This window comes from Crocodylus porosus, unplaced genomic scaffold (assembly GCF_001723895.1).
Source record: "Crocodylus porosus isolate Cpor-Errol unplaced genomic scaffold, CroPor_comp1, whole genome shotgun sequence".
NCBI classification, from domain to species: domain Eukaryota; kingdom Metazoa; phylum Chordata; order Crocodylia; family Crocodylidae; genus Crocodylus; species Crocodylus porosus.
The window spans coordinates 65408432-65427432 of record NW_017728906.1 but is presented as its reverse complement, the minus strand read 5'-3'; the positions used below and the strand labels follow the sequence as shown (position 1 = coordinate 65427432).

The following is a 19001-nucleotide window of genomic DNA, read 5'->3' as shown; positions in this document are numbered from 1 at the left end:
CAAAGAGCCTGGCAGAAATCCTCCTTACCCAGGTGTTTCTGGAGGGGAGGGACTGTGAGCACCAACGCTGGTATAAAGAAGAGCCCAGAACAGACAAAGGGGGAGAGCGTAGAACTGGAAGGAGGAGGATTGAGCTGATGCACGCTGCAGGGAACATTCAGAGCAAGGTGGAGAGCCAGTAGGAGACTCCTGCAGAGAGCAAGCTCCCCAGAGGGAACTTAGAGCGAGGACTGCTGACCTGTGGTGCTTAGAAGTGTTTGTTACCACACCAGGAGCCTGCTGAGCCCTGCAGAATTTTTGTACCATAAGGTCCCTAATGGGGGGGCACTTTAGAATTGCGGTACCATAAAGTCCCTAAAAGTGGCGCAAGCCAAAATGGTGTCACAAATGCACCTAATAGGATGAGAGGAATCGTGACAACCTCAATGAGAAGCTTTGGAAGAGCCACCCAAGTGTGGGTAGGGGACGAAAAGAAGGACTGACCTCACGAAAGTCAATATTGTTTTTTGCTCTGGTACTAGGAGCTGGAACACTAATCCTGGGACGGGAGTGCCTGGTTTTGGTTTTTTCTGTTGTTTTTCTTCTGTTTGGGATGGAAGTCACACTGCAGGACCAAGCAGCTGATCAGAACCCAGTGGAATGGGTGAGGGTGTAGGGGTGGAGGAGCCATCAGGAATGTAGGACCTTCGCGGGACGACTGTGGGGCTACTAATGGGACTACACATCCAGGTACTGAACCAACTCTTTTAACAACAAGTCGTGGCAGGTGAAACATGGGTGTGTAGATCTCCAATTAGAAACAGTTTCACAATAGTCAGCCGGCAGGTGCTGTCCTACAGGTCTGCAAGTGAAGGAGATACTTGACAGAGTGTAACAAATGGTGGGAAGCAGGAGCACAGAGCCATGAAAAAGCAAGCTGGCATACTGCCTTCTTTAATTGTTATTTTTGTGGTTATTGCCCATGGACTTACTGTTTGTATTTTGACTGACAGACCGGTGGTTTGTGGTCGAGGCTGCAGGGGAGGAGGAAACCTCATTAAAGCTTGGTGCACAGTCATAAAAGGCCGAAGGGCCTAGTGCACTAGGGAGTGCAGTCGTATAGGGTCAGTAGCCCAGAGCTTGCTGTAGGACTTTGAAGTCAGATCCCAGTGGGGGGATCTTGGCTAGTAGCCCAAGCTATAAGAAAGGGCCAAGCCTGAAGAGGCAGAAGACCCAACAACTTGGCATCCAGGGGCACAGACTGAAAGGAGGCCAGAAGGCCTGGCGCTATAGTGAAAGCAAAAGGAGGGCCACAGGCCCGGAGAGGATTAAAGAGCTAGAGCCTCAGAGTCAAACCCTACCTGGTGGGTTTGGGCTGGTAGGCCTAGCTAGAGAAAGAGTGGGGGCAAAGTCTGTGGTGGCTGAGAACGCCAACATAGAAGTACAATAGGCAGTCTCCTGCTTGTAAGAACATCTAAATAATATTTACATCAAGACATGGCAGGAGAGTAAAGGAGGGATACAAGACAAAAGATAAAAGTGAAGCATTAAGGGACTTCAAGGGTGCCCCTCATAGGCCACTAGAATGCTGCTGGGGAGGGCAACCTGTTACAGGGCCCCAAACAGTTCACCCAGTATTCTTCTCTCTGCCTGTTGCATATAATTTGTGTGCCCCACCCTCCATGAGGTGAAGCTGGACCAGGTTGTCCTGGGCCTCATCTGTAGGGTGACTATATGGAACAATGTGAAATCTGAGATGCTGTCTGCCTACCTGCCTGCCCCCCCCCCCGCCGCGCCCCCTCCATCAGCAGGCCCATTAATGACCGGCATTCTTTACTTCATTGGTGTTAACACTCACCTGTGAAGAAACAATTCATGTTAATAAGACTTCCTACTTCATAGCTCCTGCAGCTCTGCTTATCCCCTTTGTACCTTCATGCCCTGTTCCTGGGACACTCATTTTAATTTTACCCGGCTGGCTGAATCCAGCCTCCAAAACTTGGGACTGCCTGGGCAATCCAGGATATATAGTTATTCTACTCATCCTCATGTAAATTTCTGGAGGGCCCCAGTTCCAGTCCTGAGTAGGGTGCTAATTAGAACATGATTCCTTTGTGTGGGGTATCTGGAGTCTGCACACACACTGAGCAGTGCTGAGCTGTGGGGTCACCATGGCTTGAAATGCTGTTGGCTCTGGTTGGGCCCAGTCTAATGAACTACATGGAAAATCATGAGCCGTTTGGCTTTGCACTAATGTCATGCATAGTTTGTACTATATGTAAATAGGTGAAAAAATGTTGTTTGAAATTGTGTTTATGCTAAAACTTGCAGCAGTTTCGGAAAAAAAATGTAACATGCATCAATTCTGGATGAACTAAGTCTATGGAAACTATATGCAAATTGCTACAGCTATGTTTAATTTCAAGGTTATTGTTTTGAAATGTGTTCCTTACTTCTATGTGCTTAGGAAGAGCAAGGTCTGACAGAGCAGAGAGAGGGGATGGAGGTTGACAGGGGGAAAAGTTGGGGGAAGCAGAGAACAAAGGGCCTACCTGATCCCCCAGATTTATTTTCCCTACTATAGTAGTAGGGGGGACACAAATTCAAGGCAAACCTTCAACAAAATTATACATTTTCCATATATAGAATCTAATTATTTTGGGGGCATCTTATAATCAGGGCCATCTTCTATTTGAATAAATACAGTAATTAAAATATCCTTTATTTGAAATGTCAATTTATTTTATGTTGACTACAGCCTTTCATTTTGCTAAAGATTTTTATAGCAAAACCACAAGGCGGTTTGGGGCAGTAGTAATTTGTGGTGACTGAGCAGAAATTTTGGCAGCTGAGAAAACATGAAAGAGTGTCTCTTGACACTAGGAAGTGTTAGTTTTCCTCGTCTCTCCACAAAGGATCAGCTCTGAAACATTGACCTTAGACACACTGTACTACCAAATGGACTCCTCTGTCCTGATTTAAGGACCTAGACTCTATATACAGTACATGGAGAGCATTAGGCACCTCAGAAGGGAATTCTTAGAAGCCAGCAAGCTAAGCAGGATGCTGCTATAGTAACCTGTAGAGAACACTAGGCAGGAGGGTGAGACCTTTGCTCCATCCACCAAAGTGCCTAAGTGAATGGTACAGATTTCCCTTCCTCCTCTTAGGATTTATAACTATGAACATTCTCATGGAATTAGTTGCCTAAACCAAGTCCTTCATCACAAAAAATGGAAGAGGAAATAAGGGCATGACCTTATACCCAAAATCCAAGTAGTAAAAGGAGTCACCTGGGCAATGGGAGACCCAGGCTTAAGTTTTTCCCTCTCTGCACATTTTGGAGCAGGAAATTTAGCCCAACTTTCTTCCCCTTCTTCCCTAGGGAAGTGCCTTTACTTTGGGGCAGGTTGCTCTCTTTCTGTCAGGCTGAAGCTGTTCCACCTTATCTAAAATATGGACATATTCATTGAGCCAGAGAGAGGAGTAAGCAAGACTCACTAACTTGGTGCTTTAAGGCTTTAGTGGCTATTTTAAGTATGTTATGCAAAGTGGAACAGCTTCAGGAGGAGAGGTTGAGATAAGTCTACAGCAACATACCTTATAGCTTAATGTTAATGTACTATATCTGCATATAAATATCTGTTCCACAGCAAGCAGAAAACTCTGGAAGAGGGGCATTTATACACATACCTTTCTGTGCTGTGATGCACCGGAGATCCAGCATGTCAGAGTAGACTCCGTTTATCGAGTCTGTTCCATATGCAAGCTGACATGCTTGGCACTGCATCACATGCGTTTGTATAAATGGTGTGAGTGCATCAGCACTGGGAAAATGGGGGCAGTACACTTTTGAACTAAAACACCTTTGATGCAAAGGGCTGTGAGAGAATAGCTTGACTTTTTGTGGGGTGTCCTTGGTTTTAATTGTGTGTGTGTGTGTGTGTGTGTGTGTGTGTGTGTGTGCGTGCGCGCGCCTATGTGGTGGTTATTGTTGTTGTTCTGTTTTGCATTTATTTGAAATGGCATGAGATAATATATGGATTGAATAACTGATGTATTTATTTTCTTATATACATTTAAATATGACACATCTGACAGTAGTTGTAAAATAAATTTAAAATGATAATCAAAGCTGGACAGTAGATCAAATAAGTCAGTGTTGAACATGTGAGAAGCCCAATCCTGTACATTGAAGTTTTGAAGAATGTTTCAACAGAGGGTTGCAGTAGCAAGGGATTGAGAGACTAAGTCTATTTAGTTTGAATTTTTATATAACTGGATGATGGCTGTCACCCTTTTACCAACTTCATCCTCCATATTACAATGTTGAGTTGGCTCTTACCACTGTTCCTCTTCTACAGCGGTAATCCTTCTACTATAGTTATCCATTACAGGATGGCTGCCAATGACCCAGAGGATCTACTAACAGTTAGTGATTAATCTAATAAATAAATGCAGACAGGGTTCATTCTTCTGCCAAGAAAGTGGAAGATGTCCATGTTTACTAATGATTTAAAAGTCAGTGACAACTACTTTGCAAAGCAGTGTATTGTTGGGAGAGAAGGGTATGGCAAGCTTGATCAAGGATTTTCTTTGCTTTGGGATCCATGAGAGCCTCTCTTCTCCTTTGGACAGCGACAGTGCCTTGAACACACTGGCTTTGCAGTTGGGCACATTCTGGGTTGGGATGGGCACCTGTCTTCACAGCTGTTTAACAAGATAGAGAGGGAGAGAAATAGAAACATGAAAACTCTCTGCTTTTACATGCTTCATAATTTCTAGCGTCTTAGCTTATTAACCCCAAATGACATGCCCTCATTTGAGAGAAGTTTAGGAGGTCGTAATCTTAAATTAGAGTTGTCAACTTTGTTAGACACAAGGCACCCCTCAGAAAATGCCAGTTCTTAGTTTTCACTATTTTTTCACTACAGAAAAAATAGTAGAGCAATTACTGTGTTACAAAGAACTCAGAAAGACAAGTCAGAATGTTTTTAACACTATGGACTCCTATCTGAAATCTCTAGGTTTATCTTGTGAATCATATTTGTATACTTAATTGTGCTACAGTATCCTGGTTGAAAGTCACTGCCTGAGATGCACAGAGACATCTGTATGGAAGACTGCTCCTTCCACGTTGGTACATTGAGTACCCTTCACTCCAACAATATGTCTTACTATTTTCCAAATTTCTGCACATTTGCACAGCAGCAGCCTGAGAGTGTCCCAAAGTATTGTGATTTAAGAGCAACATGATTTCCAATCAAATTCTCATGTTCTATGGGGCCAGCAGGGCACAATACTGAAGATAGTGAGTGTTTCCTTGCTTCATCACCTTTTGGACTCTAAAACCTGTAGACCCTTCATTCCACCGACTTCCAAAAGTGGAGTTTGCCATGAGGTTTCAGAAGACAGGAGGTGATGGTATAGAGCTAGGAGTCCCTGTCCTGTCCTCCTGAACGTCCGTCAGGATAGCTGGTGGCTGCTAGTTGACTATTACTGAAATCATGTTACGTACTCCTGAATGGTGCAAGACAGATATAACTGAAGACATAAATCCTCTACTTATTCATGAGTCAAGATAGGTACAACACAGGCAGTGCAAACTTCCCTGTGTTGCCACAGCATGCCTTAGCCATGACCTACACTGTAGACCTAAGTCCTAGAGGGACCCTCAGTCTGTATGAAAGACTAGTCAATTTCTATTCCCATTCAGTCCTTGAATCTGTGATAGGGCAGTGCATAGATAAGTTTACTCAGTACTTTATATGTTTGTGTGTGTGTGTGTATATATATATATGTATGTATGTAAGTATGTATATGTATATGTGTGTGTGTGTACATATACATACATACATACATACATATATATATATATATATATACACACACACATATGCATGATGATATTTTCAACACATGAACACCTATTCACTATGAACTAGACTTAGCTGGTTTCCCAAAGGCCACATAACAGCACTTAAATTGCAACAACCATCAATACAAGTGACATGGACTGAATTTGAATACCTAAAAATGGAAAGTTCCATAACCCACTTTATATCCCTTGTGCCTTATAGTCTCTCTAGCTAAAATGTAGATAAAAATGTATTCATTTACTATGGCAAAAATAAAAAGGATTTGTGTTTAAATAGCACCTTTTCTCCAAAGATCTCAAAGCACATAAATTAAACAAACCTCCCCCCATTCTCTGAGGTAAATATTGGAAGCACTTGCAGTCCATCCATGGCAGAGTAGAACCTACAGGTTCTGACTCCCTGCCCTTTGCTTTAATCATGAAAGATATATCTGTACTACTTCTCCAGCACTCCCAGAGCATTGCTCTCAAGCAGGCCATGTACACCTACTCCTACTCTGCACATGCCAAACCAGAAACAAGGCAGTAGATGTTCACTGAGGATGCTCCTGTTCAAGATTTCTGCCTCTAGAATACTGAGAGCAGTGGTGGGAATTGCCCTTAGTATGTCATATCTCCTAGTTTTATTGCATGCGGAGTGGGAATGAGTAGGTGGGGTATGCTCAGGAGAGACATCCCTGTGAGTGCCAGGGAAGCAGTGTAGACATATCCTAAACAACAGTGGACTATATCCCAGGGAAAAAAACTGGTAAATGCACCTGGATGACAATTTCAAAGATCATTTGCATTACTTAACTGAATGGAATGTGTTGTTCATGATACTCAGTCATGGTAAGTATTGTGCAATTGAATGGGAAGGAACAGTTACCTGCAGGTTTCAGCATGAAATATTTTGTGTTTCTGAGCACAGCTCTCCTGGCTCTCCTGACACAAATAGCAGCTGCAGTTCTCTTTACTTTGAAAGAAATCGATAGGACATTTCCGTTTGCAGATGCACTCACAGTTATCTTCATCAAATTCCATATGTTGTCCACACATAGCCAGCTCAGCAAGAGGAGGGAGTCCTATAACAAAAGATTAATTTTTGAGCAGTAAGCTACTTTTGATAAATTCTGATCCTCTATATACACAGAGTACCTCAGCTGAAATCACTAGTATTTATTCATGTATACATGAAGGTAGCATCTAGTCTATGGAATTTCTATTATGTGTTAATATGCTGGAAGGGACTCCTGTGAAATGCAGAAGCCTTCTGTGAAAATCCACCACCACCAAAATGAAAACATGGTTGTGGTCAATCCCTTCAATCTCATCAAGTTACCCACAGTAGATACTGCTAAATCATTTCTACATGTGATGATCTCCCTAGATATACCTGACTTTGAATTGCTAGAAGTTTGTTTTGGGGCTCTACCAGATTACATCAGAACAGCAAGTGTTTAAAGCAAAAAGTGTGAAGGAAGTTAAACCTGGATGTCTTACAGAGTTTACACATGCATGTGCATGCACACACACACTCAATGTTCTATGCTATCTATCTAATCAGAGTATTTGTTATCACAGATAAAAAGTATAGGCTAATCTAAATCCATTTACTAAGCAGTACATTTTCCTTGTTGATTATAGTAATCAGAAAATATTTTGTTTTAATGGTAAAAGAACAAACCAAATGACTGTACTCTGATCACTCTCCAAACATGTTCATCCTAACATACAACATATGGTCTATCACAGCAAAACAGGAACACTTTTGTGAGAGCCCTTTAAGATGTCGGCAGCACATCCCTGGTTAAAGGTCACAGCATATAATGTGTCACTGGAAAGGTAATTTCCTGCAGTTTTACAATTAACTCTTGGATTTAATCACCTATGGCATGTGGAATGTAACCTACGTCTACGGCCTTTGAAATCTGAGCTCTGATCTCCGATGGCAGAAAGGATATATGGGAGACCCAAGCTTCATTACTTGAAAGAAGCCTTCATTACTGTTAATTTAGCACCAGGAAATTAATACACAAATGAAAATAAGAACCAAATATTATTTAAAGATGCACAGATTCTGCCTGGATCATGACAGAACTATTCTCCATGCCCACTCCCTTGATATTATGAGCCTTAGCATATCTGAATTGTTAGCTAGTGTTTAGTTTCCTCTTTGCTTTAGCCTCAAAGTTTTATTTAAATTAATTTTCTAACCCACATCCAAACTGCACATATTTTAAAAAAATGATTGTTTATCATTGGAAATATTTGTGCTACATCAGCAAAACACATACTTCAGTAAGTCTGTACATTAATTTTATTGCAAGGTCACAGAACAAATGTCTGTGTGTTAGGTGTAATATAAATTTGCGTTCCTTTGGTCTTCCTCTAAAATACTGACTTTGCCACTACAGCTAACATACGAAACTTGATGGATGAATAATCTGATGCAGGTTGACATAATGTCCCTGAAGGATCACTAATGCTGGTTTTTTGTCTATTAATTCTAAAAGATTGCACCAGGCAAAAGAGTTTATGAAGTTATTCAGCTATATTTTTGGTCTCTGGCCAAGGAATTCAAGTACTTGTCAACTTGCTTTTATTATTGACTTGGCTGATATATTCATTCATTTCTTGAATGCAAATTTATATACAGTACGGACAGAAGATTTCTTTCTGTTTCCATCTAGTACAGTTTTTATGAGAACCTCATTTTGACTAGTCCAAATTATTCCCTATATAAATGTAAATATTACACAGTGCTTAGGGAGAGTTTAACACTTCTCAATATGAAAGACTCTCCAGACTTATAGGAGTTGGTTTATTATACTCATGGACATTTTTCAACAGATTTCTTTGACAGATTCTAGTCTTTTCACCAAGAGTAGAGGAAGGATAGAAGTAGTTCATAAAAAATCTTTGGGTTATGGTTTTATGCCAAGTTAAAAGCTTTCTTAGAAACCACTCCTAGCCATAATCTCCATCAACTTTATTCAGTTTTTATCCAAGACCCTGATAGTACAACCCTGTGCAAACAGCCTGCAGAGCACATGCCAGCTAGGCAGACTGCAGGACACAGATGGGTCCAGAAGTGCGGTCTGAGGGCTAGGGTGGGAACAAAAGAGGAAGCCAGATCAGGTCCCCATGAGCTGGGGCTTCCTTCCCAGGGTAGGGACAGTAGCTCTCCCAAACACACCTTCCTTTACTGCTCCCACCTTCCAGCCACCCCAAGAAGCATGACTAGCACTCCCCATAACCTAATCCCAATCCCAATTTATTAAAACATGAGGTCTTCTTTAAGTTACTTCTTTATATCTTTTTAAAACGTTTTTTTTTTTGTCCTTTAGTGGTTTATTTCACCACCTTCTCCCACCCCCATTTCCATACCACCTTCCACTTCACTACCCACACCCATCCCACTATCTCTGTCCCCCAGCTTCATGTTCCTGCCCACCCCCACCCCTCTCTCAGACACCCCCACCTAGAGCAGGGATCAAATGCTGTCCTGGCTCACCAGCCCTGTGATGGCAACTCACAGCTTTAGCTTCTAGTCAAGCCCATGCTTGCCAGCTTTCTATTGGCAAGTCACAGCTCTGCAGGTGGGGGACAGTAAGAGAAGTTTTTAGTTTTAAGGTGTGACTGATCTAAACTTGAGCTAGCACTAACATCGATCAACATTTAAGCAGCAACAAGCCCCCACCACCCCCATCACTACATCTATCCACTGAGTGAATGAGGTGAGAATTGGGTATTTGTCATGGGTAACATGAAATGGCTAACATACCAACCACAGATCTAGCAGAGCACAAGTGGAGAAGATGACAAACCTTGTAAAGCCTGGGCCAGCATATGATGTAAGCACAGGAAACATTTTGCTTCAAAGAGGTGTCTCAGAAGCACAAAGCCTCTTGGTTTTGGCTTGCTGCCTGTCTGATCTATGACAGCTACTCCCATGTGAGTAAGGACCAAGGCAGGGTTAAGCTGTGAAGTCCCAAATGGGCAGGTCAACTGGGAAACAGAATTTTCTGACAATCTGCAGATTATATGACCCACCGGATTTCATTGAGGGGTTTCATACATAAACTGTATGAGAGCAGAATTTGGCATCAAGTTTACATGCTAATATTTTTGGCAATTTGTTTATAAGTTAAAAAAAACCAAACTTACAAGCATTTTGTATTGATGAGTAGATGAGGATTACTGATTGTAAAGGCCCCTAAATGAGTTACTAAATTACCTATGAAAGTAGAAATGCAATTCCCTCTAATATACTGCTCTTCATTATTGCAGTTGCTAATAAAAATAAAAGACCAGAAGAAAATGAGATGAGGTAATATTAGATTTGTGGTTGTTTTCAACATGTTTTCAACTGATTTATTATTAAGTAATAAGGCAATGTAATCCTATAATTTAGAATCCAAGTGAATTCCTAACTAATGTGAAAAAGAATCTCAATGCACCTTCTCAGTGTTGCAGATGGTAAAAGTGTCAGTTAATATGACAACAGACAAGGTTCTTTAGGTAAATCTGATATCTTTTATTAGACCAACTCAAATAGTTGGAAAAAATCTTCTTTGAGAGCTTTTGGATACAAATACCCTTTGTCAGGCTAAGAAAGCATCAGTTAATATAAATACATTTACCTTCTCTTCGGTTGGGATGCTGTGTGTCCACCACACATTCACATTTGTCACTGTCCCATATCCACCCACTATGGCAAAGTTTGTTGGAAAAAGGGCATCTAAAAGGAAAAGCAATATAATCATTTCTATGAAAAAAGTTTCAAGAGAATTACTGTTGTATCTGAAGAGATGAGTCTGCTAGTTTGCTCAAGCCGGTTATTTACAGCTAGATCATCGAAGTGTAATACATGAATAAATGGCAATGATGTATATTATTACTTCAAACAGAAACCCTGAGACCACCTGTATTCAGGCTCCAGTTCAAAAATGCATTTAAGAATATGAACAGTTAAATTATCTTGAACGGGATTATTCCTGTACTTACAGTTAGGGACTTGGAGATAGTTCCATAAAGAGATTTAGATATGGGGTGCCTCGCTTAGGTACTCATCCTCTGGGTGATAATTCACACAACTGGGAGGTAGGCATCTAAGTTTTCTACCCAGTCAACAGGAAGAGCCTGTCCTCTAGAGATAGCATTTGTAGCAGCACTGAACAAGGCAATGTGTCAACCAACCAATAGAAATACTGAACAAAGAGGGGTGTGGCTAAAATGTTGCCTCTCTCCTAGACTTGGGCACCTCCCTGTAGCCTTAAGTGAAGGACATTTATGAGATTCACGGTCCAAAAACTACTCCTGGACTTGAGTGTCTAAGTTTTCTTTTCAAGCATAAATGACATGCTCCCTTTTAAAAACAGGGCTAAAGAAAGAGGTGCTCTCCTCCCATTACCTGCTCCCTTACCTTTTCCAGACTATTCTGTTAGTTATAGCACTAGCCCAAGAAGTGGGAAAACCATGTGCGGCCCTCCTCAGGCTGAAGTGGCTCAAACCCACAGTTTTCATCTTCAAGGAGGTTACCTTACCCACCAACCTAGAGGCAGGGCTGGGCTGGTGAGGCACTCCTAATACCTGATGTTGAAACTGAGCCACCATCCAGCCAGCAAAGCAAGATTTGAGAGAAAGAAAGGAAGAGGGAGCTTAACTGTAACTCAGAGATGGGGTCAGTCCCCTCAAGGGAGTCCTGGATTCCTCTCTCTGCTTCCAACATTGTCTGTAGCGTTTTTCCAGTGACTCTAGAAACACTGTAAGCAGTCCTGGGAGCAAGGACCAGAATTCACAACACTCCTCCAAGTTGGGCATCTTTCTTCCTGGATCACTGATACATGCTCCCTCTTGTTTGCTTTCTGGCCCTGTTTATCTTGAAGTCACAGCTGCAGAGTGGCACAGCTTCAATGAGATGGATGGAAAAAGTCCTCTTTCTGGTTTCAGTCTCATTTATCGCCTGATGATTAGGGCACTTTTCTGGCTGGTGGAAACTGAAGAATTGAATCCCTTCAGAGTCATGTTTCCTAATTATTGGGTCAATACTTAACTTCTGGACTATGAAAAGTAGGCAGTGCTGGTATTACCATCAGCTATGTTTGTGAATGAAGGAGGCTGTGAAATGATATGCTTTGTGCTGAAGTCTATCCTTTCAGTATTTGTTAGATGTTCTATGAGCATACTCATAAGATAAGGCCCAGGGTTGTCAACCCAAGACAATTTTGTTGCTGACAATCTACAAAATTTTTACTGACATTTACACTTCTTTATTGACATGTTTTACGTAATATAAATATAACCTTTCTGCCAGGCCCTCATTCTGCCAGGCTCTAGTTCAAATTTAGGGGTTTAACACAAATGATAGTAAAAAAGTTTGGTTGTCAATAAAAATTTTGCAAATTATCAGTATTTTTTTTCTTAAGATGGCAGCCCTGCTTGTCTGCAGCAACTGTTTTACTCACCTTAGGTGTACCCTACTCACCCAACATCCTGATACTCCTAACTGCACCTTGCACCATGCTGCTCCACCCATCCCATCCCTTAATCTTACCCTCACTAGTCTTGCCCCCTACTCAGGCATAGACACCTAAAAAAGGACTACTGTTTGCCTACCTGGGACCCAGAAGTATTACAGGCAGGCAACAGGATGCGCAGTAGCAGCAGCACATGGTTGGGGGCTAGGGGACTACAAACCTGTGAAAGAATTCTCCCTGAAGGATGTTGTGCTCCTGGTATTCTCTGTCCATCCATCAAGCTTCCGATTGCTTAAGTTTTTGTATGGACAGCTCCATTTTTTATGGACTCTACGATCATGCATTTTTAGCCTTGCTTTTATAGACTTCCATAACTTTATAGACAGTTGGCAATGCTGATAAGGCCTCTCAGAAACCTTAGGTACAGTGACACCTATTTTGTAAATACTAAGTGGTGTAAAATAGTGCCAATAGTGCCAAGATGCTCAGATCAGTCACAAGGTCATGCACAGTCCCATGACATAGTAGTGCCGAGGGTGGTGTGTAGACGAAATGAGAGGCATGTGTGCATGACACTTTAAAGCAGGCTAAATGCTTCTGCACTGCTTTAATGGTATCAGTGTTTGCACACCTCAGCAGCATATTGCAAATTAATTCAAGCCGCTGCAGGAAATTTGGCATCGTAATGCATCTTAAATGATGTGGGGTGCAGCAAATTAAAACTCCTTCAAGGAGATTTAGTTTGTTGGTTGTCCCTACAGCCATGGAGTGAAGCACTGTACTCTGTGCAGCTCCACGGCTCTGCAGGAAACCATGCAGGCAGCTTGACAGCAGCCCAGGAAAGCAGGCTGTGCCCAAGAAAAGTGGTGAGCCTGATCTTTTTTTGTTTTTTTTCCCCTGAAGTGTGTCAGCATGCCTGAGCATGTACAGTAGCCCAGTGCTTCCCTCTGCACTTCCCGCAGTGCTTCCCAAGTCGGATGCCTGAGGGTGGGTGCCACCTGTGGCAGGGGCTGCCACTGCTGCAGAGGCAACCGCTAGCCTCACCCCCGCCCCACCTCACTCCTCCCCAACTGCTCCACCTACTGGCAGCTTGCCCTTGTCTCCCCACTGGAGAGGCAGGTGGGTCAGTGGGGTGTGTGCATGACATAGGAGTTTAATCAGTCCTAAATTCAAGCAGTGTTTTTTAAAACCCACTGCTTTAATTTAGGGCCCCTGTTTCATCTATTCATGCCCTAAGGATTAAGACAGGTTTTTGCAGATGTCATTCTTGTGCTTTAGGTGCCTAAGTCTTTTTTTGGATCTGGTCTTTAGTGAATTGGACCTTAATCTCTATGCCAGACATCAGATGTGTATTAAGTTACCGAAATCTGTTTAACTCAGGTTTGGTTTTGGCTCTGTAAATTTGCAGGGTACCCAGGATATGTGGAAACAGGCAGGAGAATAAGAAATGAAAGAAAAATGACAGTGACTAAGTAACAAGGAAAAAGCTGTATAATAAAAAAGCTGTTAGTGCTGTATAATCTGTGTATAATATTTTGTAAAGAGAGGTTCCTACCTGTCCTCCTCGGGATACTGGACTGATCTTCGTATGATGGTATAAGGGGGACGCTGAATATTTGATGAGCACTTACAACCAGTATGGTTGGCAATTTTGACTGGCACTGGCTCTGGCACATTTGTCAAAGGAACTGAAATCTCAAAAAGCTGAAAGGATGAAACATGCTTTTCAATTTCTACTTTATAGTTTTACTTAAAATAATTTATATACTAACTTCCTACCCTCTGCTTTTATTTCCTCTCACCTTCCCTCTTCTCCTCTGGCAGCCACCATGGGTATGATCTAAGTTAATCAAAGGGGAAAAGTAAACAATTTCTCTTAAGTACGAACTGCTCAGTATGGCAGCCTCAGGACTAAGGAAGTGAAGTACTATAAATATTATTTAATGAGCATGCCATGAATTGGCAAAGTGCTTTGCAAACGCCTCAAATGGTCTCATCATTATTTTTACAGCAAAGCTGGAAAAGATGCAGAAAACTGGACTTTGTTATTAGATACATAATGTATTTAATCTTACTCATTTATATAGCTACTCATTGATCTTCTCTGCCTCTATTTCCATTGGTTATTATACTGAGAAACCTATAGCTTTTCTGAAAGGAAGTAAAAAGCTTTAAGGAAAAAAATCTTTTTTTCAGTAACATGGGCAAAACTCTGGAGTATGTCCACTGTTTGTTTGTTTGTTTTTTTCTAAGTGACCAGATTTTTATTGTTGAAACTAAGGGCAGTATTTGGCTCAAAGGCTTTTGAGAATGGTTATTTTGAATAAAATTAAAGGAATGTTGAACTCTGAAGAACTAAATGTATTTTATTTATTTTTTAAATCTTATGAGCAACTGTTTCAAAGATAAATGCATAAAATATTTTTAGCCTGACCCAGACCTCTGAGTTGCTAAGACATCTATGGTATATTGCCAACAGCTAATGAGAGCTCTCTCCTCCTGACATGGAATGGAATCAATTAATGAACATCTACATAGGAAGTCTTAGGCTTGATTCACTCTTTCAGCACTTCACTGTATTCTAGTATAACTCCTTGGAAACCAGTGAAAGGACACTGATAGGGGACTAGAATAACAGCTAGGAATCAGACCCACTGCCATTAGAATGCTTTAGCTAATTATCTATGAATTTAGTGAAAGTACAAAAACTTTCTATTACTAGGACTAATATGTTGCTATAGAAGAACTAAAGGTGTAACTATAAAGTCACACGATGGAAAAAACTCAATTACATTGGGCATGTTTACATGTGTCCCTATGGCAACATTACTGTGCCTTCATTTAGTACTTCCTTTTGGGAGTACTAAATTATGGTGCAGTAACAGCTCATACTACACAGTGTGGTGGCATGTGGTTATTTTTAGATGCTATATTGCTATAGCAACTTGCTATACTGAGGGAGTGCATTGCTACAACGATGTAGTTGCAGTGTCGTGATTTTTGCCCATAGATGCTGTGTTGCCCTAGCTCATTGCTATGGTGACGTAGCATTGCTTGTAGATGCAACTTCTTAATTTATTTGCTGCCTGCTACTACTTGCTGCACCTGACTAATTATTTAAGTCTACACTTTCAAAAGTGACTTGTGACTTGGAACAACTCAAAATTGGAGCATTTAATTTAAGATATGTGATTCTGTGAGAGCGGAGACTCTGCACTTTTAAAATTCAAGAACCTTTAAGACTTCTAAAGCTAGACACCCAAAATTACCAAGCAATGTTTTTGTCACAGCAAAGAAAAATTAAGTCATAATTCTTAGGCACCGCACATCAGAAATTCCAAAAGAATCTATTTGCTCTGTAGTATGAGGAGTTTCCAAAAGCCATCAGGAAATTCTGGGTCCAGGTAACAATAAATATTAAGACTACAATAATTAAGCTTATTAACATCATCATTCACTGGGTATGTCTACGTGTGCATTCATGGGCTGTAGTTATGACACATTAAGTTTAGTAACTGTAATAATGGGTATTAACCCAATGCACAGTAACCATTGCTATGGTACAGTAGTGCCAATGCATGATTTTTTAGTGATGCTAATGCACTGTAGACTAACTCTACTGTGCATTAGCACATTATCATGACTTGTGTCATGACACACTAATGCTCAGTAGAATTAGTCTACTGCGCATTTAGTGTCTCGTGTAGACGTGCACACTGGTTCTGATTCTCCAGTCTTAGACTTGTCTAGTCATTCATACTTGTATAGAAAACAAGCTAAATAATCTTTCCCAAAGTTATATTCACTCTAAGTAAATAAAAATTAAGAATTTTTTTATGTTTATGAAAATGCAGAGAATGAGTCTCAGACACAAGTAGTTCCATAGCAGCCTTGGAGAGACCCAACATCCTTTTATCCCTCCTTGTCTCTGAGAAAAAAGATAGAAAAAAGATGAACAGTCTCATTACCGTTTTTGAAACATAAGTTGTGCTTGTATTCATGCAGCTCAGGCTCTCCTCATTGCAGCAGCCTCCACATCGGAACACATTCACACAGGGAGGCTTAAAGAATTTGTTGGTGGTCGTACCCAGCTCCTTGGCAACTTCCACACAGGTTTCCCTTGGCACACACTGAGTTTTTTGCCACTCCTCATCTATGACTACAGAAAGAACCATCATCATGAACAAAAGCAAGAAAAAATTAGATGCTTGATTTAACGACGTGTTAGATAAATAAAGTGGACTTGGAATTTTGTTGGCCATTTACAGTGTTGGCTGATAATGTTGGTTGATAATTTTTGATCAAGAACCAAAGAATTGCTGAGGACAGAAGTATCATGCCCTTTAAATGGATTAAGAGGTTATTTTGCTAGGGTTTGCTTTTTGAGGTTTATTCTCTTCCTTAACTATGAAACATATGGAACTGGAAATTCACTTGGTTTTAAGCACTGCAGATCCTCTGCTTTCAATGGAAAAGTGTTGATTTACATTGGCTGAGGATCTGGTCTATAATCTGTTTCTGTACAAGTAGAGTCAATTTTTACCCTTGTTTGCAACACTGTAAATCTGAAGTCTTATTATCAGTACACAGTTGGTTCAAATTACTCTAGTGTAAATGTGAGCAGAATAAAATTGAGTCTGTTCAGGTGGAGAAACAGAGTAATGAGATTCTAGTCAGATGTTTTTAATAGGTCCACTGGGGTCCAGGCAGGGAGCAACGATTCCAAACCATCTACTGAAATCCAAGGCAAACACACTCTCACTTAAGTGTTCTCAGGAGTTTAAAGGCTGAATAACAAAAATGTAAATTTAACTATGATTTATCTATTCAAAACATCATGACAGCTCTCAAATATTGAATTTTTGCAGACTGGCAGTTTTATTTTAGGATGACCTCTCAAATTTTGACTGTGAGAGAGAACAATGCTTTAACTATTCAGTTAACCAGAGTGAGAAAGGAACAGCTTGATGGAATGTATTGGTGGAATTTGGCATAATTACATATCAAAATGATTTCTTGTCTCATTAAATGTGGTCCTCTTTCCTTCCTCTATTTTCATTGGTATTTAATGACCTAATACAATCATGTAGAGAACCTCTAGAGTTATCGGGCCTTTGTGTTCTTGTAGAGCTATGAAAAGCCTTTTTCTACTAGCAGCTTACCTCTAACAGCTTACCAGTGGTCGAGGGCAATTTCTGTTATGTTAAGAAAATCTCTAATATGAAACAGAGCTCAGTCCTACAGAAACTTCTAAAGAAAAAGAATGCCGAAATCCTGTTCTTAACCCTAAATGTTAAAGTTTATTTTCAGATGTGCATTCACATTTCTCTTTTAGACCTTTTATTACACCTTCCTATTATATAAACCATTTCTTAAAAAAGGGTCAGTGAGGCTCTTCATTTAGTCCTTGAAAGTTTTGTTTTCCCCTTAATTTATCCTCATTCTTTCCCCGCCTGGTAATAATTAAAAAGATACAAAAAATAAGTTGCTCTTAAATGTATTGCACATTTAGGGTGAAACTTCCATTGTTTTTAGTAAAACTATGATTTTACCAGAAGGCTACAACACTAAAAAGGACCAATCCTGGAAGTTTGCTTCAGGCCTTAATACCAGGAAAAACTCCTTCAGTCAGGGTGTCCAGACTGGAATAAACTCCCTCCAGAAGTGGTGCAGTCACCTCCTCTGAAGGTTTTATTCCCTTACTGGGATCACTTGACCCCAGTTGTCTTCCTGTCGGGGAGGGGGGGGGCTGGACCCGATGATCTGTGAGGTCCCTTCTAGACCGTAACAATCCATGGATCTATAAATACTTTAGGTACCTCTATCCTACCTTCAGGTACTCAAAAGGTATCTGTTTCTTAGACAAAATGTACTCAGTGCTTGTTGACAACCAGGCCTTTTCAAAGTGCTTCAGATTGAGGGCCCACAAGTCACTTGTCACGTTTGCAAGTCTTGGCTGCAGGGGCTATTTTCTAGGGCTGTGCGAGGCTTCAGACAGACCTTCAGATCTGGAGAAGCTTCAGACGCTTTGGGGTGCAAAGCAGCACATCCAGGTCGAAGCGCTGCCTAGTTCGGCTCCTGAAGCGGTTAGGAGCTGCCTTGAAGATCTGGCCATAGGGTATAATGGGGAAAAATAAAATACCTATAATTTTGTTGTTTTTTGTCCGATTAGGATAAAATATTCAGGGGTGCTAGACTCTGTGGAGAGGATGAAGCCTACCAAGTTTCAAGAAGATCAGTACAGGGAATAGCACCCCAAATTCTTGAATGCAAAACTCATGCTACTTCTAGGCGTTACAACATAGCAGGGTGAAAACTGCAGGGCTGGTAGCTCTTACTGAGGCCACAAAGCCTGCCAACTTTCAAGAATATCAGTGCAGGGGTTTGGGGGCAACTGTACCCCAAATTCTTGAAAGCCAAACTCCTGTCACGTCTATGTGTTACAACACAGGGGGGTCAAAACTGCAGGGCTGGTAGCTCTTACTGAGGCCACAAAGCCTGCCAGGTTTCAAAGAGATCGGTGCAGGGGTTTGGGGGGAACCGCCCCTCAAGCTGTGGACAAGCAAAACTGGTGCCATGGGTGCTTGTGGGACTGACCGTGTCTGTCTTGGGGCGTGGGAGACACTGCTGCAGGCTTGACTGCTAAGCTGCTGTGTTACCAGTTGCCAGTCAGTCATGATTCA

General features: G+C 41.2%; 1 protein-coding gene across 2 annotated transcripts in view; it reads right to left on the bottom strand.

The window, feature by feature from the left end:
* VEGFD (vascular endothelial growth factor D) overlaps positions 1 to 19001 on the bottom strand; it is a 58898-nt gene that overhangs the window by 11391 nt on the left and 28506 nt on the right. The window contains exons 3-7 of one of the 2 annotated variants that reach the window (XM_019529285.1): positions 16287 to 16477; positions 13874 to 14022; positions 10483 to 10580; positions 6726 to 6921; positions 4018 to 4689 (exon numbers count right to left, since the gene is read on the bottom strand). In XM_019529285.1, coding sequence (XP_019384830.1) covers positions 4563 to 4689; positions 6726 to 6921; positions 10483 to 10580; positions 13874 to 14022; positions 16287 to 16477 — 761 coding nt within the window. In that variant the 3' untranslated portion in view covers positions 4018 to 4562. Of the gene's footprint in view, positions 1 to 4017; positions 4690 to 6725; positions 6922 to 10482; positions 10581 to 13873; positions 14023 to 16286; positions 16478 to 19001 lie in introns of those variants that run through there. The other variant, XM_019529284.1, reaches the window with a different exon arrangement.